Raw genomic sequence first — 25063 nt, 5'->3', positions numbered from 1 at the left:
GGCAACTTCTACTCAGGTTTTCTCTCTTTTTATTTTATTGAATTAAACACAGCAAACTCACCCGATGTCGGAGACACATCTTAGGGTGACATGTTCTGCCCCAAGTGACTTGGATGGAATCCAATTGACCTACACATTCATCTACTGAAGGATATCACGACTTCTTAACATGTATAGCCATTTTGAACAGAACTGCTGTACATAATTGCATCCATGGTTGCATTTTCAGAGCAGTTGCCTGAATGCAGGGAGCCATTCTATGCTCAGCCACCCACAGAAGCCAAGCTGGGAGACTTGAACCAGAATCTCGATGGAAAAAGAGGACCAGAAAGTTGGCTCCTCTTTCATATAAGAGAAGGCGACCTTCCAGTCTTCCTTTCAGCCCCGCAATTGGGGGGTGGGGTCTTGAAAAGGCAGCAAGGGGAGTGTCTTTTCCTAGGTCCCAGAGCCTGTTTCTGCCCCATTCCGTGCTAGGTCAGCCCTGTATTGAATCCTTCCTTTGGGAAGTCTCAGTGCACAAACTCCATGTGATACCAGCCCCAGGTGGAAAGGCATGGGGGTCTCGGAGGCCAACAGATCTGGGCAGGAGATGGGAGAATGACCCCCGCTCGGCAGATGGAAAGACTGGAGAAACCCTGAGGGGCACATGCTTGTCTAGGGCCACGTGACCTAGGAGAAGGAGGAGCCTGGTCTGAAAGCAGCTGTGTCCTCAGAGCTCAGGCCCTGGCGGAACCCAGGCCTCCCCCAAGGCTGAGGGCTGGGCAGTGTGCGTGTCACTGTGCCCACACGGGGCCTAAGGGTGTGGTTGCACACTCAGAAACACCCAGGTTCCCTTGGGGAGCTCTGTGTGAGGGACCTCAGCAACGAACCCAAGAAATGATGTCACTTCCTGGCAACAGAACTCAACAGAACCCAGAACCCAGGGACCCAGGCACCACTGCGAGAGGAGACCCCAGCCAGATCACTTGCTGCCAAGATGTTCTGCTGTTTGCCCCTGCCCAGAGGCCGGGGCCTCGGGAGGGCTCACAGGCAGAGTGTGTGGGATCGCTGGCGACGCTGGCTCAGGGCCCCCCGAGGAGGCCTCTGGCCCTTTGCCCGAAGGAACAGGAAGGTAACCCGGGAGCCCCAGGCCGGGCCCGGCCACCTCTCCCATCCCACCCGGGCAACCCCGAGTCCTTTCCCTGGGAATGGGGACGGGGGGTTCTCGGAGTGTGTCTGCCTCAAGCAAGCCCAGAAGGATGTGCGGTCAGAAGCCTGTGCACCGGTGGCGTCCCCACCCCAGGGGAGAGCAGGCTGGGCGGGAGGGGGAGAGCCCAGGCAGCGCTGACTGCCCAGGTTGACCTGACGCCCTAAGAGGTGTCTCCTTCCTCCCGGGTGGGTATCTGAGCAGACACACATCTCCGCTGGGACCAGAAATTCAAGTGGGCAGAAGCAGCAGCCATACTGGCCAGGCCCAGCTCGGAAAACACCAAGCAGGCCTGGCTGACGCTTACTGTCATTGCAGAGCTTCCCACCGGATGTGGCCGACGAGGGGGACACGCCGTCCACCTCCTCGAGGGAGGGGTCGGAGCCCCATCCCCCTGCCCGTGAGGCCCAGTGCAGGGTCCAGGTGAGCGTGCCCATGGAGGGGTCAGCCCAAGGGGGAGTGAAGAGCAAGAGGGGAAGGCCTCCCCAGAAACCACCCAGGACACACCGCGGGGCCCAGTCTCAGGCTGCTTCGCGGCTCAGCACACCTGGCTCCGACCCAGAGCCCCGAGCACCCCTCCCTCTGAGGCAGCACGAGGACCTGGAGCCCAGCGCGGCAGAGCACAGAGGTGAGGAGCCCGGGGCTGGGAATCTGAGTGTGTGGGGAGGGGCGCTGAGCTTCCCAGGGAGGAGTCCTCCAGAGCTGGGGCTGGGCCTGGAGCAACGGCTGGCCTCACACCATCTTGCAGACTGCAGTCAGAGAAGGCATCCTATGCTGGGTATTCTACTGGAAGTCCTGGGAAGCTTTAGAGCCCAGTTAGGCCCGTGACAAGGGAGACCTCTGGGTAATCTCTTCTTCTCTCCCAGCTCTAGCTCTGACCTTCCAACTCAACCAGGCTCCATTTCCAACACCTGTCCCTACAGAGGTGCTTGCTGCACGTGCAGGACCCAGGGATCCACTGAGGGGACATCGAGACCTGATCCATCCTGCCTCAAAGACACTGGACCAGCTGGTTCCTGGCCACCACACTGGGCAGATCGGACCTCTGTGCCGGCAGGACGCCCAGCCCCAGGCACCGATGTCCCTCCCCCTCGGCCCAAACGTCCACCTCCACCTGCACCTGCACCCGCTCGGGCTTTGGCAGGAGAACCCGAGTCAGGGCATGAGTTACCACCTCTGCAGGGACAGCCTGCCCTGGCTCCTGCTCAACACCCAGACGCCCACGATGACTGACCAACCGCTGCAGGGACAACGGGCCCCTCTTTTGGACAGAGACCCAGAGCCCGTTCTGGAAACACCAGGTCCAGGGGAGCCGTGGGCTCTGCAGCCACTATCCCTGTCTGCCCCCCATGGATGCCATCAACTCGCTCCCCACCCAGGGGAGACTGACTTCCCTTCCCTTGAGGGTCTGTTTATTTGGTTTTTCTCTACCTATTTTGTGCTCTTTTACTTGTTCTATGGTGTTCTGTACTCTTCTTGGTTCAGTTTGAAAGAATAAAATTATTCATTTATTTAATAATAACAATGTCATAGTAACAATTATTGTTGTTTAATAATTGTTATTGTTGTTAACAATTATCATTGTCTAATAATAACAATTATTGAAAACGGCTGCAATCTGGGGACACTGAGGACCGACAAAGCGCTGTGTAACCATGGCCACCTTGTAGTTTCAGACCCTTTGAAGATTTCCACCTCACCTCCCAGCAAACCCTGTATTCACGGCAAGCACTCCCTGTTCTTCCGTCTCCCTGACCACGAACAAACTTGAAACCTTTTCTCTTCATTTCTCCGTATATTCTGGGTGTCCCCATCAATGACTATCAGTGAAACAATGAGGTCCTTTTGTTCTGACTCCCCACATTTTCAAGGCTACGTTTGAGAATTCTTGTTTTGATTTTATTTGAAGTACCTTTGAGTATCTGAAAGGATGGTGTAGGTACTTTCAAGATATCATGGGCCAGATGAAGTCCTTTAGGCAAATGCCGTCATATTCCCCAGGCAGTCATTGCTGTTGTTAAGAATGACATCTCAGCCAGAACGCGAATGCTGAACTTTTCCTGTGGCACAAACAAAGTCACATAATCAGCCAAGAAAGAGAGCTGGATAAACAAACAACCCCAACAACTAGGAAGCCATTCCTCAGGAGACAAGGCTAGAGAATGACCTAACATCCTGGTGACCCAAAAACCCTCTAGAAAATTCATGTTCTGGAAAGAAGAGAACACATGGGAAGAACGAAGGAGAGGCAATGCACATGGCCAGTCTAGCTTAGAGATGGCCTGACCGCTCCAATGGAGACGCACCACTGGAAACCCTTTGCAGACAGCAGTGATGGTCATCACCATGGTAACTGTTCTGTCTGGTGACAACCTGCCCTGGGCACCAGCCGAGGGAGCAGACCTGCTTCTCGTCCTCTGGCCCCACACCACCCCCCTCGTGAAGGCGGCTCAGGTGCCATCCTGCCCCGCCTGCCTGTCTGACTCATCCATGGGCTCTCACCACCTCCAGGGCAGGCCTCCACTTTCTCCTCTCTCTGCACCGTGAACCTGCACACAGTGGGCCTTCAGAACCTCAGGAGACTCGAGCCATTCCCACTATAGCCAGGACTCTCCCCAGGCATTCAAACGCCTGTGGAGTCACTTTGGCGCAAGCACAGGTTCCAGAACCCTGGAGGCTACGACACCCTCTCCACTGTGAAGAGTCAGGCCCCTTTGTACAGAGCTTCTGAGCTGTCAGATCTGAGCTGTTGTTTCATTGTCAGCTCTGTCCGTCCGGTGGCAGCCAGGCGGGCCACGCTGCAGACAAAGGAGCTCACAAGCTGAGTTTCAAGGGAGCTATGGCAAGGACAGTGAGGGATACAAACTGAGTGAGGGGCCCCACAACATGTGGAAAAGGCCTGTGGTGTGCAAGTGGGGACTAGGGCCCCCAAGGTCCACAGAAAGAGAGGCACTCGGGAGCAAAGGCCGTTGGCTTCTCCTCTAGCAGCTCCACATGGCAGCCCGTGAACAGGAGTCAGCAAAGGTGGTCACGAGAGAGTGACTCTGTCACTTCCTCAGAAATCGAGAGAAAGGTGTCAGTGTCAGTGGGAATCTGGAGGGTGTGGTGGGGTGGATGAAGCCAGGTGCCCTTCCTCCCTTCAGCGCAAACTGCTTTTGGAAATCTCAAAGCTACCACATGGCAGTTACCAAGTCAGGCCCCAACAGTGTCCAGTATGGGCTGATGCCTTAGCCCCTGACACACGGACAGCCCACACCAGTGGCTTCCCTGCGTTCAAACGGCAGGATCCGGGGCTTCTGTCTGGGTGCACGCCTCCTTGCTGGAGCCACGTCACCCCCTTCTCTGAGCAGCAGTCTCATGCTCTAGAATGAGGACATGGACTGCTCCCTTAGCAGGTTTCTATCTCAATCCTGTGAAGACTACTTCGGGTTATCCTAGAATTAATATCTGACCCGAAGAGATATCACCTCATCCAGATTCAACTGGAGTCTCCCAGCGGCATCTGGCATTTCTTCCTGAAGCCAGCCAAAACCCACACAGTTGCATTTCCATGTCTCCACTTAGCCAGCTGAATAGAAAACCCAGCGAGCTTCAAACAAGCTGACAGACAAGCAGAAGAGGACTCACGAGCAGACGGTTTCCCCTCAGGTCTCAGGAGGAGCTGCGGGTCCACACCGGGAACGGGCGCTCTCAACCCCTGGGCTCAGCAGCGCCCTCATCCTCAGGCTGGCGGCTCTGCCCTGACGGGAGCTGGAAGGCCACCAACCGCCCCAGGCCGACCTCACTCCCCTTCCACTGCTGGAGCCTGACGACAGCCAGCCGCACCCCTTCCGGCAGAACCAGAGCCCCTCTGCCCCTTGATTCCAGGGTCAAGCCTGGCCCTGGGTCCTGATTGCTCACTGCCCTAGTCCTGAGCCAATCACGGTGGCCAGGGAGGACGGAACACACCCACTGGCCAGGTCCGGGTCATGTCACCTTCCCTAGGGCACGTGGGAGCTGCTCGCCGTGTGTCAGGGCTGGACACAGTGCGATGCCCCAAGAGCAGGACTAGGAGTCCAGTCACTGTGTCCGTGTGCTCAGAGTCCTGGGACGTGCTTCCACGCATCCTCTCGACGCACCACTTTGTCCTCTGCAGACAAAATGGTCATGACACACCTCTGCCCTTCCCAAGCCCTGTTTCACATTCAAGGGAGCAAGGACTCCTGTTTCAGGATGGGTTTGGAGATCCTCTGCTAGCCTATTAGAATAAATTATTCAGTCAAAAACCACCCGCAAGCACCATCACATGCTGCTCCGACCTTGGAGGTCTATTCGTTGTTGTTTGGAGTCGAGGGCGTGGCCTAGGGCGAGTGAATTTTCTGCAAGGAAGCACCTGAGACACTGAATCACAGAATCACTTTGCTGTATGCCTGAATCTAAAATTCATTACAAATCAACAATGTTTCAATTAAAAAAAAAGGATTCACTCATCAAAAATTGTTCTAAAATGTGTCAAGTTTTTCTTTGAAGTGTTGGTTCTTGGTATGTGTCTAATCTTTGGTGGTTTCTGTGAGGTAGGGACCTGACGTCCTTTCCCAATGGATATCAACTAGTCCCAGTGGGCCTCCTTTCTCCCTTTACATGTTTAGAAAGACTTCTCCAAATCCAAAGTATCAAAGGCTTCAGGTCTTTGGTCATTTGGGAAGCACCCAAGAGGCAGGTGTCCTTTTCCGAGTCTTCTCCTCGCATTTGGCCACTGCCAGGTTCTGGTATACACAAGTGCCCCAGAAAGTTCTTTGTAGTGAACCGTGCATGTTTCTGTGAGGACAGAGGATGTGAGCACGGAGGAGGGGCTGAGTCCATAGCGACCACTGACCATGCTGAGCAACTCCACCGTCAAGTCTGGCTGAGACTTCCAAAGGCAAGTTCTGTGTTTCTTCCTTTGGTGTCTGGCTGCACACAGGAAGGTTGGTGGATTGGGACTTTGGTCTCTGGGATCAGCAGTGGAGTTGAATCTAACCAGCAGATTAGACTCACAGCCTGATTGTCCATTCTGTTTCCACCATGTGGGCTCTCCTGAGCTGGAGTGGAGATATTTCTGATACATTTCTGCTAAAGGCCTGAAAAGCAGTCAATCCTTCTGCTTCCCACCCCCTGCCTTGTCTGTACTTCTGTCATTTTTTAAAAATAGAGTTCCTCTTCAATGTTGTTAGTCCTTGTGTCATTCTGACAGTTAGGCACCTGCGGATTAATAGACCTAAAGCTCCCGAGAGCTCTTGGCCTGGTGGACACATGGAGAACTCAGGGAGCAGCACCACATCACACTGGAGCCTGGACCAGAGAGAAGGTCCTTGCCAGGAAGAGGCCGGCCCTGCGGTGGGGGTTCCGAGTTTTCGCTTCTGATCTTGCATCCCCCGCTCCCTGGTTTAGGCCCCACTCTGAGATCTGGAAAGGAGGTGGCCTCCTTCCCTGACCCACGACGACTATCATTTTCGTCCTGGTCCTCGACCAGCCCCATCTGGCTCCCCAGCTCCACACTTGACCCTTGCCCACAGGATGAGGAGAGCACAGGTCCAGAGAAGTTGGACACAAGGAGAGGCTGCTGGAGACCCTCCAATCCCCTGGTCTAAATAAGCATTTCCCTTTAGTTTCACAACCCTGGCAAGGAGGTACTGGTTTTGTGTCCATCTTGCAGTTGAAATGGTTGAGCCTCAGATCATTGTCTCATTTGCCCAGGGTCACTCAGCAGGTTAGCAAGTGAGCGGGGATATCAACCCAGAATTCCCACCTCAGAATCCAGGACTCTGTGCAAGTCTTTCAGCTCCTGGTTGAAATTGATTTCAAGGTATTTCATTCCTTTGGATGCATTTAGAAGTTCAGTCACTCAGTCATGTCCAACTCTGCGACCCCATGAATCACAGCACGCCAGGCCTCCCTGTCCATCACCAACTCCCAGACTCCACCCAAACCCATGTCCATCGAGTCAATGATGCCATCCAACCATCTCATGCTCTGTCGTCCCCCTCTCCTCCTGCCTTCGATCTTTCCCAGCATCAGGGCCTTTTCCAATGAGTCAGCTCTTCGCATCAGGTGGACAAAGGATTGGAGTTTCAGCTTCAACATCAGTCCTTCCAATGAACACCCAGGACTGGTCTCCTTTAGGATGGACTGGTTGGGTCTCCTTGCAGTCCAAGAGACTCTCCAGAGTCTTCTCCCCAGGCTCAAAAGCATCAATTCTTCGGCGCTCAACTTTCCTTCTAGTCCAACTTTGTCATCCATACATGACCACTGGAAAAACCATCGCCTTGACAAGATGGACCTTTCTTGACAAAGTCATGTCTCTGCTTTTTAAGATGCTCTCTAGGTGGGTCATAACTTTCCTTCCAAGGAGTAAGCGTCTTTTCATTTCATGGCTCCAATCACCATCTGCGGTGATTTTGGAGCCCAGAAAAATAAAGTCAGCCACTGTTTCCCCTGTTTCCTTCCCCATTATCTGCCATGAAGTCATGGGACCAGATGCCAAAATCTGAGTGTTCTGGATGTTGAGCATTGAGCCAGCTTTTCCACTCTCCTCTTTCACTTTCATCAAGAGGCTCTTTAGTTCTTCTTCACTTTCTGCCATAAGGGTGGTGTCATCTGCATACCTGCGGTTATTGATATTTCTCCCAGCAATCTAGATTCCAGCTTGTGCTTCCTCCAGCCCAGCTTTTCTCATGATGTCCTCTGCATGTAAGTTAAATAAGCAGGGTGACCAGATAGAGCCTTGAAGTACTCCTTTCCCTATTTGGAACCAGTCTGTTGCTCCATGTCCACATCGAACTGTTGCTTCCTGACGTGCATACAGATTTCTCAAGAGATCCTTTAGATGGATTCCTGTTCATGTGCATTCACTAAACATGTCGATCTGTATAGTCCAAGGGGTCAATCGTCATCTATTCGAATATACTTATTTAGGCTATAAGAGTGTCACAGAATGGAATTCCAAATATGACAGAATCTAACTGTATTAGAAATGCATGGAAAAACCTCACAGTAGGGGATGGGGCAAAAGATGCTGACCTAAGTGAACGTTAGCAATGAACAGACTCTCTGAACTAAAGGCAAAATGGACCATACAGAAGCAGGAGGCTTTGTTTGATGGAGTCCTTTCCAGAGTGTGAAAGTGAAAGTCACTCCGTCGTGTCTGACTCTCTGTGGCCCCTGTGACTGTATAGTCCATGGAGCTCTCTAGGCCAGAACACTGGGGTGGGTAGCCTTTCCCTCCTGCAGGGCCTCTTCCCAACCCAGGGATTGAACCCATGTCTCCCGCATTGCAGGTGCATACTTGACCAGCTGAGCCACAAGGGAAGTGTAGTAGCTGACACTTCTGAAACCACTGTTTATGTCATCTGGAAAGGTCCAATGCACAGATAAATGGCAGATGGTGGAAGCCTGGCTCCTGCCTGTGGGAGTGGCAGTTATAGAGTAGCAAGGGGACAAAAGAGATATAGAGAAACCCTCCACATCCTGGATCTAGACTTCCTGCGAGGATGGTGTGGGGAGTCGACGACCTGGGGAAATGCACAGATCTTCATACCTGGAGTGCCATGCAGATGGACTCACCTCACACCCCATCCTTCCACCCACACTAGCTGGAAATGAGGCAGAAGAGACATAGGCCCCAGGCTGAGAACCTGGAGGCCCTCCCATGTGGACAGACACAGTAAGATGAAGACAATAGCAGGAGGCAATAGGACCCGATCCCTGTCCAGAGAACTGACGAAAGACCATAGAGTCCTCATTGTCAGGGTCGAGGAGACCTGTTCGACTACACAGGTGCAGAAAAGCTCCCAAGGGTCAAAGGACGAGAGGGCGCCACCCTACAGTCAGTCAGTGACATCAACTCCCCTTAGGCTTCCTTGCTAGAACCTGCCTTGGCTAAGTGATGCACACACATGGGAAGGAACCGGAGAGAAACCAAATACAGACTCAGAACCAGACAGAGCAAGATGGTGGGCCAGAGGAAACCTGAAAGAAACACTGCATGTGAGTGATTTAAGCCACCGCAATGGGGACATCTCTTTCTGAGCGCACAGTTTTGGCTATTCACACAGACGGTCTTTCCACTTAATAAACACTTGACTTGTTTCAATCCTTTCTGCTTCTTTGTGGAAATTCATTTCTACAAAGCCACCCAGCCAGGGCCTTCTCACTGACCACTGGTCTACTGGTTAGGATTCAACTCTTTCACTGCCATTGCCTGACTTCATGCTACTGGAGTCGGTAGCCTTTCCCTACTCCAGGGCATCTTCCCAACCCAGGGATGGCACCCAGGTCTCCCGCATTGCAGGTGGATTCTTTACCAGCTGAGCCACAAGGGAAATGTAGTAGCTAACACAGGGGAAGCGTGAGCTTACTACTTCTGCATGGCATTCCAGCCATGAAGGTCTGTGCATTTCCCCAGGTAGTCAACTCCCCACACCATCCTCCCAGGAAGCATAAAGCTAGGATGTGGAGGGCTTCTCTGTATATCTTATCTCCCCTTCCTTATCCATAACTTCCACTCCCACAGTGAGAACCAGGCTCCCACCATCTGCCATTTGTTTGTGCATTGGATCTTTCCAGATTACATACACAGTGGTTTCAGAAGGGTCAGCTACTACACTTCCCTTGTGGCTCAGCTCGTAAAGAATCCGCCTGCAGTGCGGGAGACCTGGGTTCGATCCCTGGGGTGGGAAGATCCCCTGGAGAAGGGAAAGGCTACCCACTCCAGTACTCTTGCCTGGAGAACTCCTTGGACTATCCATAGGGTCACAAAGAGACAGACACAACTGAGTGACTTTCACTTTCACACTCTGGACAGAACTCCAGAAAACAAAGCCTACTGCTTAGGTATGGTCCATTTTGCCTTTAGTCTAGAGAGTCTCTTCATTTCTAAAGTTCATTTAGGTCAGCACCGTTACCTCATCCCCTATGGTGAAGTTTTTCCATGCATTTCTAATACAGTTTGATTCTGTGGTATTTGGCATTCCATTCTGTGCACTCCGATAGCCTAAAAAAGGAAATTTGAATAGATCATGATTGACCCCTTGGACTATATGAATCGATCTGTTTAGCAAACGCATAGTAACAGGAATCCATCTGAAGGATCAGTTCAAATTCCCCACCCCAGGATCTCTTTTCACATCTGTGGAGATTTGCCATTCCAAGAATGTCATCAATGGGGTCATACTGTACTCAGCCTCTTCAGACTGCATTCTTTCACTTAGCCACATGCATCGAACATTTATCCCTGTCTTTCAAGGGCTGACTTTTCACTCCTGTCCACTGTTGAGTATTCTTCCTTTGCATGCGTATAGGAGGAAACACAATTTCCCTCTGCCCTTTTGGTTCTTGGTTGAGCCTTCCTTCTCCATCATGAAAGCCAAAATATCAGGAGAGAAACAGAAGTTGAATAACATGTATATCTTGCATGTGGGGAAGAGGCCAAGGAAACTGAGTCACTTCCTGCAGTGACCAAAGCCATCAGCGTAAATACCGTCTACAGCTCAAAACATAGCAAAGACCTTGGGGGAAGCGGGGAGGCCAGTTATGGCAGGTTATCATGGAAAGCACAGTAAACAAGCATATGATTCTCTGCAGACTTATGCCGGGACCTCTTCACTGAGAAGAGTTCCTTCAGATGGAACTATCCTATTTCAGGTGCAAAGAGCGACATACCCTTACAAACAGAGACTTCCCTACTAAACATAAACGGAACTCACAAAAGGGCAACCTCGGGCTCCCCTGGTCTTCTACCGGTTAAGGAGCTGCCTGCTAATGCATGGGATACGGGTTTGGTTCTCTGTCCAGGCGTATCTCACATGCCTCAGAGGAGCTAAACTCATCCACCACACGCACTGAGCCAGCCCTCTACAGCCTGGGAGTCACAACTGCTAAACACATGCAGCACAACGACTGAAGCCTGGACACCTGGACCCGTGCTCTGTAACAAGAGGAGCCCCACTCACCAGAACTAGAGGAAGCCCTCTCAAAGCAATGAAGCCCTAGCACGGCCAACAATCAATTAGTAAATCTTAAAATCAAGAAGGGCAACTTCTACTCAGGTTTTCTCTCTTTTTATTTTATTGAATTAAACACAGCAAACTCACCCGATGTCGGAGACACATCTTAGGGTGACATGTTCTGCCCCAAGTGACTTGGATGGAATCCAATTGACCTACACATTCATCTACTGAAGGATATCACGACTTCTTAACATGTATAGCCATTTTGAACAGAACTGCTGTACATAATTGCATCCATGGTTGCATTTTCAGAGCAGTTGCCTGAATGCAGGGAGCCATTCTATGCTCAGCCACCCACAGAAGCCAAGCTGGGAGACTTGAACCAGAATCTCGATGGAAAAAGAGGACCAGAAAGTTGGCTCCTCTTTCATATAAGAGAAGGCGACCTTCCAGTCTTCCTTTCAGCCCCGCAATTGGGGGGTGGGGTCTTGAAAAGGCAGCAAGGGGAGTGTCTTTTCCTAGGTCCCAGAGCCTGTTTCTGCCCCATTCCGTGCTAGGTCAGCCCTGTATTGAATCCTTCCTTTGGGAAGTCTCAGTGCACAAACTCCATGTGATACCAGCCCCAGGTGGAAAGGCATGGGGGTCTCGGAGGCCAACAGATCTGGGCAGGAGATGGGAGAATGACCCCCGCTCGGCAGATGGAAAGACTGGGGAAACCCTGAGGGGCACATGCTTGTCTAGGGCCACGTGACCTAGGAGAAGGAGGAGCCTGGTCTGAAAGCAGCTGTGTCCTCAGAGCTCAGGCCCTGGCGGAACCCAGGCCTCCCCCAAGGCTGAGGGCTGGGCAGTGTGCGTGTCACTGTGCCCGCACGGGGCCTAAGGGTGTGGTTGCACACTCAGAAACACCCAGGTTCCCTTGGGGAGCTCTGTGTGAGGGACCTCAGCAACGAACCCAAGAAATGATGTCACTTCCTGGCAACAGAACTCAACAGAACCCAGAACCCAGGGACCCAGGCACCACTGCGAGAGGAGACCCCAGCCAGATCACTTGCTGCCAAGATGTTCTGCTGTTTGCCCCTGCCCAGAGGCCGGGGCCTCGGGAGGGCTCACAGGCAGAGTGTGTGGGATCGCTGGCGACGCTGGCTCAGGGCCCCCCGAGGAGGCCTCTGGCCCTTTGCCCGAAGGAACAGGAAGGTAACCCGGGAGCCCCAGGCCGGGCCCGGCCACCTCTCCCATCCCACCCGGGCAACCCCGAGTCCTTTCCCTGGGAATGGGGACGGGGGGTTCTCGGGGTGTGTCTGCCTCAAGCAAGCCCAGAAGGATGTGCGGTCAGAAGCCTGTGCACCGGTGGCGTCCCCACCCCAGGGGAGAGCAGGCTGGGCGGGAGGGGGAGAGCCCAGGCAGCGCTGACTGCCCAGGTTGACCTGACGCCCTAAGAGGTGTCTCCTTCCTCCCGGGTGGGTATCTGAGCAGACACACATCTCCGCTGGGACCAGAAATTCAAGTGGGCAGAAGCAGCAGCCATACTGGCCAGGCCCAGCTCGGAAAACACCAAGCAGGCCTGGCTGACGCTTACTGTCATTGCAGAGCTTCCCACCGGATGTGGCCGACGAGGGGGACACGCCGTCCACCTCCTCGAGGGAGGGGTCGGAGCCCCATCCCCCTGCCCGTGAGGCCCAGTGCAGGGTCCAGGTGAGCGTGCCCATGGAGGGGTCAGCCCAAGGGGGAGTGAAGAGCAAGAGGGGAAGGCCTCCCCAGAAACCACCCAGGACACACCGCGGGGCCCAGTCTCAGGCTGCTTCGCGGCTCAGCACACCTGGCTCCGACCCAGAGCCCCGAGCACCCCTCCCTCTGAGGCAGCACGAGGACCTGGAGCCCAGCGCGGCAGAGCACAGAGGTGAGGAGCCCGGGGCTGGGAATCTGAGTGTGTGGGGAGGGGCGCTGAGCTTCCCAGGGAGGAGTCCTCCAGAGCTGGGGCTGGGCCTGGAGCAACGGCTGGCCTCACACCATCTTGCAGACTGCAGTCAGAGAAGGCATCCTATGCTGGGTATTCTACTGGAAGTCCTGGGAAGCTTTAGAGCCCAGTTAGGCCCGTGACAAGGGAGACCTCTGGGTAATCTCTTCTTCTCTCCCAGCTCTAGCTCTGACCTTCCAACTCAACCAGGCTCCATTTCCAACACCTGTCCCTACAGAGGTGCTTGCTGCACGTGCAGGACCCAGGGATCCACTGAGGGGACATCGAGACCTGATCCATCCTGCCTCAAAGACACTGGACCAGCTGGTTCCTGGCCACCACACTGGGCAGATCGGACCTCTGTGCCGGCAGGACGCCCAGCCCCAGGCACCGATGTCCCTCCCCCTCGGCCCAAATGTCCACCTCCACCTGCACCTGCACCCGCTCGGGCTTTGGCAGGAGAACCCGAGTCAGGGCATGAGTTACCACCTCTGCAGGGACAGCCTGCCCTGGCTCCTGCTCAACACCCAGACGCCCACGATGACTGACCAACCGCTGCAGGGACAACGGGCCCCTCTTTTGGACAGAGACCCAGAGCCCGTTCTGGAAACACCAGGTCCAGGGGAGCCGTGGGCTCTGCAGCCACTATCCCTGTCTGCCCCCCATGGATGCCATCAACTCGCTCCCCACCCAGGGGAGACTGACTTCCCTTCCCTTGAGGGTCTGTTTATTTGGTTTTTCTCTACCTATTTTGTGCTCTTTTACTTGTTCTATGGTGTTCTGTACTTTTCTTGGTTCAGTTTGAAAGAATAAAATTATTCATTTATTTAATAATAACAATGTCATAGTAACAATTATTGTTGTTTAATAATTGTTATTGTTGTTAACAATTATCATTGTCTAATAATAACAATTATTGAAAACGGCTGCAATCTGGGGACACTGAGGACCGACAAAGCGCTGTGTAACCATGGCCACCTTGTAGTTTCAGACCCTTTGAAGATTTCCGCCTCACCTCCCAGCAAACCCTGTATTCACGGCAAGCACTCCCTGTTCTTCCGTCTCCCTGACCACGAACAAACTTGAAACCTTTTCTCTTCATTTCTCCGTATATTCTGGGTGTCCCCATCAATGACTATCAGTGAAACAATGAGGTCCTTTTGTTCTGACTCCCCACATTTTCAAGGCTACGTTTGAGAATTCTTGTTTTGATTTTATTTGAAGTACCTTTGAGTATCTGAAAGGATGGTGTAGGTACTTTCAAGATATCATGGGCCAGATGAAGTCCTTTAGGCAAATGCCGTCATATTCCCCAGGCAGTCATTGCTGTTGTTAAGAATGACATCTCAGCCAGAACGCGAATGCTGAACTTTTCCTGTGGCACAAACAAAGTCACATAATCAGCCAAGAAAGAGAGCTGGATAAACAAACAACCCCAACAACTAGGAAGCCATTCCTCAGGAGACAAGGCTAGAGAATGACCTAACATCCTGGTGACCCAAAAACCCTCTAGAAAATTCATGTTCTGGAAAGAAGAGAACACATGGGAAGAACGAAGGAGAGGCAATGCACATGGCCAGTCTAGCTTAGAGATGGCCTGACCGCTCCAATGGAGACGCACCACTGGAAACCCTTTGCAGACAGCAGTGATGGTCATCACCATGGTAACTGTTCTGTCTGGTGACAACCTGCCCTGGGCACCAGCCGAGGGAGCAGACCTGCTTCTCGTCCTCTGGCCCCACACCACCCCCTCGTGAAGGCGGCTCAGGTGCCATCCTGCCCCGCCTGCCTGTCTGACTCATCCATGGGCTCTCACCACCTCCAGGGCAGGCCTCCACTTTCTCCTCTCTCTGCACCGTGAACCTGCACACAGTGGGCCTTCAGAACCTCAGGAGACTCGAGCCATTCCCACTATAGCCAGGACTCTCCCCAGGCATTCAAACGCCTGTGGAGTCACTTTGGCGCAAGCACAGGTTCCAGAACCCTGGAGGCTACGACACCCTCTCCACTGTGAAGAGTCAGGCCCCTTTGTACAGAGCTTCTGAGCTGTCAGATCTGAGCTGTTGTTTCATTGTCAGCTCTGTCCGGCCAGTGGCAGCCAGGCGGGCCACGCTGCAGACAAAGGAGCTCACAAGCTGAGTTTCAAGGGAGCTATGGCAAGGACAGTGAGGGATACAAACTGAGTGAGGGGCCCCACAACATGTGGAAAAGGCCTGTGGTGTGCAAGTGGGGACTAGGGCCCCCAAGGTCCACAGAAAGAGAGGCACTCGGGAGCAAAGGCCGTTGGCTTCTCCTCTAGCAGCTCCACATGGCAGCCCGTGAACAGGAGTCAGCAAAGGTGGTCACGAGAGAGTGACTCTGTCACTTCCTCAGAAATCGAGAGAAAGGTGTCAGTGTCAGTGGGAATCTGGAGGGTGTGGTGGGGTGGATGAAGCCAGGTGCCCTTCCTCCCTTCAGCGCAAACTGCTTTTGGAAATCTCAAAGCTACCACATGGCAGTTACCAAGTCAGGCCCCAACAGTGTCCAGTATGGGCTGATGCCTTAGCCCCTGACACACGGACAGCCCACACCAGTGGCTTCCCTGCGTTCAAACGGCAGGATCCGGGGCTTCTGTCTGGGTGCACGCCTCCTTGCTGGAGCCACGTCACCCCCTTCTCTGAGCAGCAGTCTCATGCTCTAGAATGAGGACATGGACTGCTCCCTTAGCAGGTTTCTATCTCAATCCTGTGAAGACTACTTCGGGTTATCCTAGAATTAATATCTGACCCGAAGAGATATCACCTCATCCAGATTCAACTGGAGTCTCCCAGCGGCATCTGGCATTTCTTCCTGAAGCCAGCCAAAACCCACACAGTTGCATTTCCATGTCTCCACTTAGCCAGCTGAATAGAAAACCCAGCGAGCTTCAAACAAGCTGACAGACAAGCAGAAGAGGACTCACGAGCAGACGGTTTCCCCTCAGGTCTCAGGAGGAGCTGCGGGTCCACACCGGGAACGGGCGCTCTCAACCCCTGGGCTCAGCAGCGCCCTCATCCTCAGGCTGGCGGCTCTGCCCTGACGGGAGCTGGAAGGCCACCAACCGCCCCAGGCCGACCTCACTCCCCTTCCACTGCTGGAGCCTGACGACAGCCAGCCGCACCCCTTCCGGCAGAACCAGAGCCCCTCTGCCCCTTGATTCCAGGGTCAAGCCTGGCCCTGGGTCCTGATTGCTCACTGCCCTAGTCCTGAGCCAATCACGGTGGCCAGGGAGGACGGAACACACCCACTGGCCAGGTCCGGGTCATGTCACCTTCCCTAGGGCACGTGGGAGCTGCTCGCCGTGTGTCAGGGCTGGACACAGTGCGATGCCCCAAGAGCAGGACTAGGAGTCCAGTCACTGTGTCCGTGTGCTCAGAGTCCTGGGACGTGCTTCCACGCATCCTCTCGACGCACCACTTTGTCCTCTGCAGACAAAATGGTCATGACACACCTCTGCCCTTCCCAAGCCCTGTTTCACATTCAAGGGAGCAAGGACTCCTGTTTCAGGATGGGTTTGGAGATCCTCTGCTAGCCTATTAGAATAAATTATTCAGTCAAAAACCACCCGCAAGCACCATCACATGCTGCTCCGACCTTGGAGGTCTATTCGTTGTTGTTTGGAGTCGAGGGCGTGGCCCAGGGCGAGTGAATTTTCTGCAAGGAAGCACCTGAGACACTGAATCACAGAATCACTTTGCTGTATGCCTGAATCTAAAATTCATTACAAATCAACAATGTTTCAATTAAAAAAAAAGGATTCACTCATCAAAAATTGTTCTAAAATGTGTCAAGTTTTTCTTTGAAGTGTTGGTTCTTGGTATGTGTCTAATCTTTGGTGGTTTCTGTGAGGTAGGGACCTGACGTCCTTTCCCAATGGATATCAACTAGTCCCAGTGGGCCTCCTTTCTCCCTTTACATGTTTAGAAAGACTTCTCCAAATCCAAAGTATCAAAGGCTTCAGGTCTTTGGTCATTTGGGAAGCACCCAAGAGGCAGGTGTCCTTTTCCGAGTCTTCTCCTCGCATTTGGCCACTGCCAGGTTCTGGTATACACAAGTGCCCCAGAAAGTTCTGTGTAGTGAACCGTGCATGTTTCTGTGAGGACAGAGGATGTGAGCACGGAGGAGGGGCTGAGTCCATAGCGACCACTGACCATGCTGAGCAACTCTACCGTCAAGTCTGGCTGAGACTTCCAAAGGCAAGTTCTGTGTTTCTTCCTTTGGTGTCTGGCTGCACACAGGAAGGTTGGTGGATTGGGACTTTGGTCTCTGGGATCAGCAGTGGAGTTGAATCTAACCAGCAGATTAGACTCACAGCCTGATTGTCCATTCTGTTTCCACCATGTGGGCTCTCCTGAGCTGGAGTGGAGATATTTCTGATACATTTCTGCTAAAGGCCTGAAAAGCAGTCAATCCTTCTGCTTCCCACCCCCTGCCTTGTCTGTACTTCTGTCATTTTTTAAAAATAGAGTTCCTCTTCAATGTTGTTAGTCCTTGTGTCATTCTGACAGTTAGGCACCTGCGGATTAATAGACCTAAAGCTCCCGAGAGCTCTTGGCCTGGTGGACACATGGAGAACTCAGGGAGCAGCACCACATCACACTGGAGCCTGGACCAGAGAGAAGGTCCTTGCCAGGAAGAGGCCGGCCCTGCGGTGGGGGTTCCGAGTTTTCGCTTCTGATCTTGCATCCCCCGCTCCCTGGTTTAGGCCCCACTCTGAGATCTGGAAAGGAGGTGGCCTCCTTCCCTGACCCACGACGACTATCATTTTCGTCCTGGTCCTCGACCAGCCCCATCTGGCTCCCCAGCTCCACACTTGACCCTTGCCCACAGGATGAGGAGAGCACAGGTCCAGAGAAGTTGGACACAAGGAGAGGCTGCTGGAGACCCTCCAATCCCCTGGTCTAAATAAGCATTTCCCTTTAGTTTCACAACCCTGGCAAGGAGGTACTGGTTTTGTGTCCATCTTGCAGTTGAAATGGTTGAGCCTCAGATCATTGTCTCATTTGCCCAGGGTCACTCAGCAGGTTAGCAAGTGAGCGGGGATATCAACCCAGAATTCCCACCTCAGAATCCAGGACTCTGTGCAAGTCTTTCAGCTCCTGGTTGAAATTGATTTCAAGGTATTTCATTCCTTTGGATGCATTTAGAAGTTCAGTCGCTCAGTCATGTCCAACTCTGCGACCCCATGAATCACAGCACGCCAGGCCTCCCTGTCCATCACCAACTCCCAGACTCCACCCAAACCCATGTCCATCGAGTCAATGATGCCATCCAACCATCTCATGCTCTGTCGTCCCCCTCTCCTCCTGCCTTCGATCTTTCCCAGCATCAGGGCCTTTTCCAATGAGTCAGCTCTTCGCATCAGGTGGACAAAGGATTGGAGTTTCAGCTTCAACATCAGTCCTTCCAATGAACACCCAGGACTGGTCTCCTTTAGGATGGACTGGTTGGGTCTCCTTGCAGTCCAAGAGACTCTCCAGAGTCTTCTCCCCAGGCTCAAAAGCATCAATTCTTCGGCGCTCAACTTTCCTTCTAGTCCAACTTTGTCATCCATACATGACCACTGGAAAAACCATCGCCTTGACAAGATGGACCTTTCTTGACAAAGTCATGTCTCTGCTTTTTAAGATGCTCTCTAGGTGGGTCATAACTTTCCTTCCAAGGAGTAAGCGTCTTTTCATTTCATGGCTCCAATCACCATCTGCGGTGATTTTGGAGCCCAGAAAAATAAAGTCAGCCACTGTTTCCCCTGTTTCCTTCCCCATTATCTGCCATGAAGTCATGGGACCAGATGCCAAAATCTGAGTGTTCTGGATGTTGAGCATTGAGCCAGCTTTTCCACTCTCCTCTTTCACTTTCATCAAGAGGCTCTTTAGTTCTTCTTCACTTTCTGCCATAAGGGTGGTGTCATCTGCATACCTGCGGTTATTGATATTTCTCCCAGCAATCTAGATTCCAGCTTGTGCTTCCTCCAGCCCAGCTTTTCTCATGATGTCCTCTGCATGTAAGTTAAATAAGCAGGGTGACCAGATAGAGCCTTGAAGTACTCCTTTCCCTATTTGGAACCAGTCTGTTGCTCCATGTCCACATCGAACTGTTGCTTCCTGACGTGCATACAGATTTCTCAAGAGATCCTTTAGATGGATTCCTGTTCATGTGCATTCACTAAACATGTCGATCTGTATAGTCCAAGGGGTCAATCGTCATCTATTCGAATATACTTATTTAGGCTATAAGAGTGTCACAGAATGGAATTCCAAATATGACAGAATCTAACTGTATTAGAAATGCATGGAAAAACCTCACAGTAGGGGATGGGGCAAAAGATGCTGACCTAAGTGAACGTTAGCAATGAACAGACTCTCTGAACTAAAGGCAAAATGGACCATACAGAAGCAGGAGGCTTTGTTTGATGGAGTCCTTTCCAGAGTGTGAAAGTGAAAGTCACTCCGTCGTGTCTGACTCTCTGTGGCCCCTGTGACTGTATAGTCCATGGAGCTCTCTAGGCCAGAACACTGGGGTGGGTAGCCTTTCCCTCCTGCAGGGCCTCTTCCCAACCCAGGGATTGAACCCATGTCTCCCGCATTGCAGGTGCATACTTGACCAGCTGAGCCACAAGGGAAGTGTAGTAGCTGACACTTCTGAAACCACTGTTTATGTCATCTGGAAAGGTCCAATGCACAGATAAATGGCAGATGGTGGAAGCCTGGCTCCTGCCTGTGGGAGTGGCAGTTATAGAGTAGCAAGGGGACAAAAGAGATATAGAGAAACCCTCCACATCCTGGATCTAGACTTCCTGCGAGGATGGTGTGGGGAGTCGACGACCTGGGGAAATGCACAGATCTTCATACCTGGAGTGCCATGCAGATGGACTCACCTCACACCCCATCCTTCCACCCACACTAGCTGGAAATGAGGCAGAAGAGACATAGGCCCCAGGCTGAGAACCTGGAGGCCCTCCCATGTGGACAGACACAGTAAGATGAAGACAATAGCAGGAGGCAATAGGACCCGATCCCTGTCCAGAGAACTGACGAAAGACCATAGAGTCCTCATTGTCAGGGTCGAGGAGACCTGTTCGACTACACAGGTGCAGAAAAGCTCCCAAGGGTCAAAGGACGAGAGGGCGCCACCCTACAGTCAGTCAGTGACATCAACTCCCCTTAGGCTTCCTTGCTAGAACCTGCCTTGGCTAAGTGATGCACACACATGGGAAGGAACCGGAGAGAAACCAAATACAGACTCAGAACCAGACAGAGCAAGATGGTGGGCCAGAGGAAACCTGAAAGAAACACTGCATGTGAGTGATTTAAGCCACCGCAATGGGGACATCTCTTTCTGAGCGCACAGTTTTGGCTATTCACACAGACGGTCTTTCCACTTAATAAACACTTGACTTGTTTCAATCCTTTCTGCTTCTTTGTGGAAATTCATTTCTACAAAGCCACCCAGCCAGGGCCTTCTCACTGACCACTGGTCTACTGGTTAGGATTCAACTCTTTCACTGCCATTGCCTGACTTCATGCTACTGGAGTCGGTAGCCTTTCCCTACTCCAGGGCATCTTCCCAACCCAGGGATGGCACCCAGGTCTCCCGCATTGCAGGTGGATTCTTTACCAGCTGAGCCACAAGGGAAATGTAGTAGCTAACACAGGGGAAGCGTGAGCTTACTACTTCTGCATGGCATTCCAGCCATGAAGGTCTGTGCATTTCCCCAGGTAGTCAACTCCCCACACCATCCTCCCAGGAAGCATAAAGCTAGGATGTGGAGGGCTTCTCTGTATATCTTATCTCCCCTTCCTTATCCATAACTTCCACTCCCACAGTGAGAACCAGGCTCCCACCATCTGCCATTTGTTTGTGCATTGGATCTTTCCAGATTACATACACAGTGGTTTCAGAAGGGTCAGCTACTACACTTCCCTTGTGGCTCAGCTCGTAAAGAATCCGCCTGCAGTGCGGGAGACCTGGGTTCGATCCCTGGGGTGGGAAGATCCCCTGGAGAAGGGAAAGGCTACCCACTCCAGTACTCTTGCCTGGAGAACTCCTTGGACTATCCATAGGGTCACAAAGAGACAGACACAACTGAGTGACTTTCACTTTCACACTCTGGACAGAACTCCAGAAAACAAAGCCTACTGCTTAGGTATGGTCCATTTTGCCTTTAGTCTAGAGAGTCTCTTCATTTCTAAAGTTCATTTAGGTCAGCACCGTTACCTCATCCCCTATGGTGAAGTTTTTCCATGCATTTCTAATACAGTTTGATTCTGTGGTATTTGGCATTCCATTCTGTGCACTCCGATAGCCTAAAAAAGGAAATTTGAATAGATCATGATTGACCCCTTGGACTATATGAATCGATCTGTTTAGCAAACGCATAGTAACAGGAATCCATCTGAAGGATCAGTTCAAATTCCCCACCCCAGGATCTCTTTTCACATCTGTGGAGATTTGCCGTTCCAAGAATGTCATCAATGGGGTCATACTGTACTCAGCCTCTTCAGACTGCATTCTTTCACTTAGCCACATGCATCGAACATTTATCCCTGTCTTTCAAGGGCTGACTTTTCACTCCTGTCCACTGTTGAGTATTCTTCCTTTGCATGCGTATAGGAGGAAACACAATTTCCCTCTGCCCTTTTGGTTCTTGGTTGAGCCTTCCTTCTCCATCATGAAAGCCAAAATATCAGGAGAGAAACAGAAGTTGAATAACATGTATATCTTGCATGTGGGGAAGAGGCCAAGGAAACTGAGTCACTTCCTGCAGTGACCAAAGCCATCAGCGTAAATACCGTCTACAGCTCAAAACATAGCAAAGACCTTGGGGGAAGCGGGGAGGCCAGTTATGGCAGGTTATCATGGAAAGCACAGTAAACAAGCATATGATTCTCTGCAGACTTATGCCGGGACCTCTTCACTGAGAAGAGTTCCTTCAGATGGAACTATCCTATTTCAGGTGCAAAGAGCGACATACCCTTACAAACAGAGACTTCCCTACTAAACATAAACGGAACTCACAAAAGGGCAACCTCGTGCTCCCCTGGTCTTCTACCGGTTAAGGAGCTGCCTGCTAATGCATGGGATACGGGTTTGGTTCTCTGTCCAGGCGTATCTCACATGCCTCAGAGGAGCTAAACTCATCCACCACACGCACTGAGCCAGCCCTCTACAGCCTGGGAGTCACAACTGCTAAACACATGCAGCACAACGACTGAAGCCTGGACACCTGGACCCGTGCTCTGCAACAAGAGGAGCCCCACTCACCAGAACTAGAGGAAGCCCTCTCAAAGCAATGAAGCCCTAGCACGGCCAACAATCAATTAGTAAATCTTAAAATCAAGAAGGGCAACTTCTACTCAGGTTTTCTCTCTTTTTATTTTATTGAATTAAACACAGCAAACTCACCCGATGTCGGAGACACATCTTAGGGTGACATGTTCTGCCCCAAGTGACTTGGATGGAATCCAATTGACCTACACATTCATCTACTGAAGGATATCACGACTTCTTAACATGTATAGCCATTTTGAACAGAACTGCTGTACATAATTGCATCCATGGTTGCATTTTCAGAGCAGTTGCCTGAATGCAGGGAGCCATTCTATGCTCAGCCACCCACAGAAGCCAAGCTGGGAGACTTGAACCAGAATCTCGATGGAAAAAGAGGACCAGAAAGTTGGCTCCTCTTTCATATAAGAGAAGGCGACCTTCCAGTCTTCCTTTCAGCCCCGCAATTGGGGGGTGGGGTCTTGAAAAGGCAGCAAGGGGAGTGTCTTTTCCTAGGTCCCAGAGCCTGTTTCTGCCCCATTCCGTGCTAGGTCAGCCCTGTATTGAATCCTTCCTTTGGGAAGTCTCAGTGCACAAACTCCATGTGATACCAGCCCCAGGTGGAAAGGCATGGGGGTCTCGGAGGCCAACAGATCTGGGCAGGAGATGGGAGAATGACCCCCGCTCGGCAGATGGAAAGACTGGGGAAACCCTGAGGGGCACATGCTTGTCTAGGGCCACGTGACCTAGGAGAAGGAGGAGCCTGGTCTGAAAGCAGCTGTGTCCTCAGAGCTCAGGCCCTGGCGGAACCCAGGCCTCCCCCAAGGCTGAGGGCTGGGCAGTGTGCGTGTCACTGTGCCCGCACGGGGCCTAAGGGTGTGGTTGCACACTCAGAAACACCCAGGTTCCCTTGGGGAGCTCTGTGTGAGGGACCTCAGCAACGAACCCAAGAAATGATGTCACTTCCTGGCAACAGAACTCAACAGAACCCAGAACCCAGGGACCCAGGCACCACTGCGAGAGGAGACCCCAGCCAGATCACTTGCTGCCAAGATGTTCTGCTGTTTGCCCCTGCCCAGAGGCCGGGGCCTCGGGAGGGCTCACAGGCAGAGTGTGTGGGATCGCTGGCGACGCTGGCTCAGGGCCCCCCGAGGAGGCCTCTGGCCCTTTGCCCGAAGGAACAGGAAGGTAACCCGGGAGCCCCAGGCCGGGCCCGGCCACCTCTCCCATCCCACCCGGGCAACCCCGAGTCCTTTCCCTGGGAATGGGGACGGGGGGTTCTCGGAGTGTGTCTGCCTCAAGCAAGCCCAGAAGGATGTGCGGTCAGAAGCCTGTGCACCGGTGGCGTCCCCACCCCAGGGGAGAGCAGGCTGGGCGGGAGGGGGAGAGCCCAGGCAGCGCTGACTGCCCAGGTTGACCTGACGCCCTAAGAGGTGTCTCCTTCCTCCCGGGTGGGTATCTGAGCAGACACACATCTCCGCTGGGACCAGAAATTCAAGTGGGCAGAAGCAGCAGCCATACTGGCCAGGCCCAGCTCGGAAAACACCAAGCAGGCCTGGCTGACGCTTACTGTCATTGCAGAGCTTCCCACCGGATGTGGCCGACGAGGGGGACACGCCGTCCACCTCCTCGAGGGAGGGGTCGGAGCCCCATCCCCCTGCCCGTGAGGCCCAGTGCAGGGTCCAGGTGAGCGTGCCCATGGAGGGGTCAGCCCAAGGGGGAGTGAAGAGCAAGAGGGGAAGGCCTCCCCAGAAACCACCCAGGACACACCGCGGGGCCCAGTCTCAGGCTGCTTCGCGGCTCAGCACACCTGGCTCCGACCCAGAGCCCCGAGCACCCCTCCCTCTGAGGCAGCACGAGGACCTGGAGCCCAGCGCGGCAGAGCACAGAGGTGAGGAGCCCGGGGCTGGGAATCTGAGTGTGTGGGGAGGGGCGCTGAGCTTCCCAGGGAGGAGTCCTCCAGAGCTGGGGCTGGGCCTGGAGCAACGGCTGGCCTCACACCATCTTGCAGACTGCAGTCAGAGAAGGCATCCTATGCTGGGTATTCTACTGGAAGTCCTGGGAAGCTTTAGAGCCCAGTTAGGCCCGTGACAAGGGAGACCTCTGGGTAATCTCTTCTTCTCTCCCAGCTCTAGCTCTGACCTTCCAACTCAACCAGGCTCCATTTCCAACACCTGTCCCTACAGAGGTGCTTGCTGCACGTGCAGGACCCAGGGATCCACTGAGGGGACATCGAGACCTGATCCATCCTGCCTCAAAGACACTGGACCAGCTGGTTCCTGGCCACCACACTGGGCAGATCGGACCTCTGTGCCGGCAGGACGCCCAGCCCCAGGCACCGATGTCCCTCCCCCTCGGCCCAAACGTCCACCTCCACCTGCACCTGCACCCGCTCGGGCTTTGGCAGGAGAACCCGAGTCAGGGCATGAGTTACCACCTCTGCAGGGACAGCCTGCCCTGGCTCCTGCTCAACACCCAGACGCCCACGATGACTGACTAACCGCTGCAGGGACAACGGGCCCCTCTTTTGGACAGAGACCCAGAGCCCGTTCTGGAAACACCAGGTCCAGGGGAGCCGTGGGCTCTGCAGCCACTATCCCTGTCTGCCCCCCATGGATGCCATCAACTCGCTCCCCACCCAGGGGAGACTGACTTCCCTTCCCTTGAGGGTCT

The 25063-nt window shown here is 53.0% G+C and overlaps 1 protein-coding gene across 1 annotated transcript; it reads left to right on the top strand.

Annotated features, from left to right (window-relative positions):
* Positions 1–796: 796 nt before the first annotated feature.
* Positions 797–24886, top strand: LOC122685228 (apidaecins type 73-like). The gene is made up of 7 exons (XM_043889817.1): positions 797–1111; positions 1505–1814; positions 2110–2258; positions 12739–12843; positions 23972–24076; positions 24173–24281; positions 24870–24886. Exons 1-7 carry the CDS (start codon positions 977–979, stop codon positions 24884–24886), a joined length of 930 nt encoding a protein of 309 aa, XP_043745752.1. The 5' UTR covers positions 797–976.
* Positions 24887–25063: the final 177 nt, after the last annotated feature.

The sequence above is a fragment of the Cervus elaphus genome, chromosome 28, assembly GCF_910594005.1.
Source record: "Cervus elaphus chromosome 28, mCerEla1.1, whole genome shotgun sequence".
Lineage (NCBI taxonomy): Eukaryota > Metazoa > Chordata > Mammalia > Artiodactyla > Cervidae > Cervus > Cervus elaphus.
The sequence above is the reverse complement of the archived record's forward strand: the minus strand, read 5'-3'. Positions and strand labels throughout refer to the sequence as shown.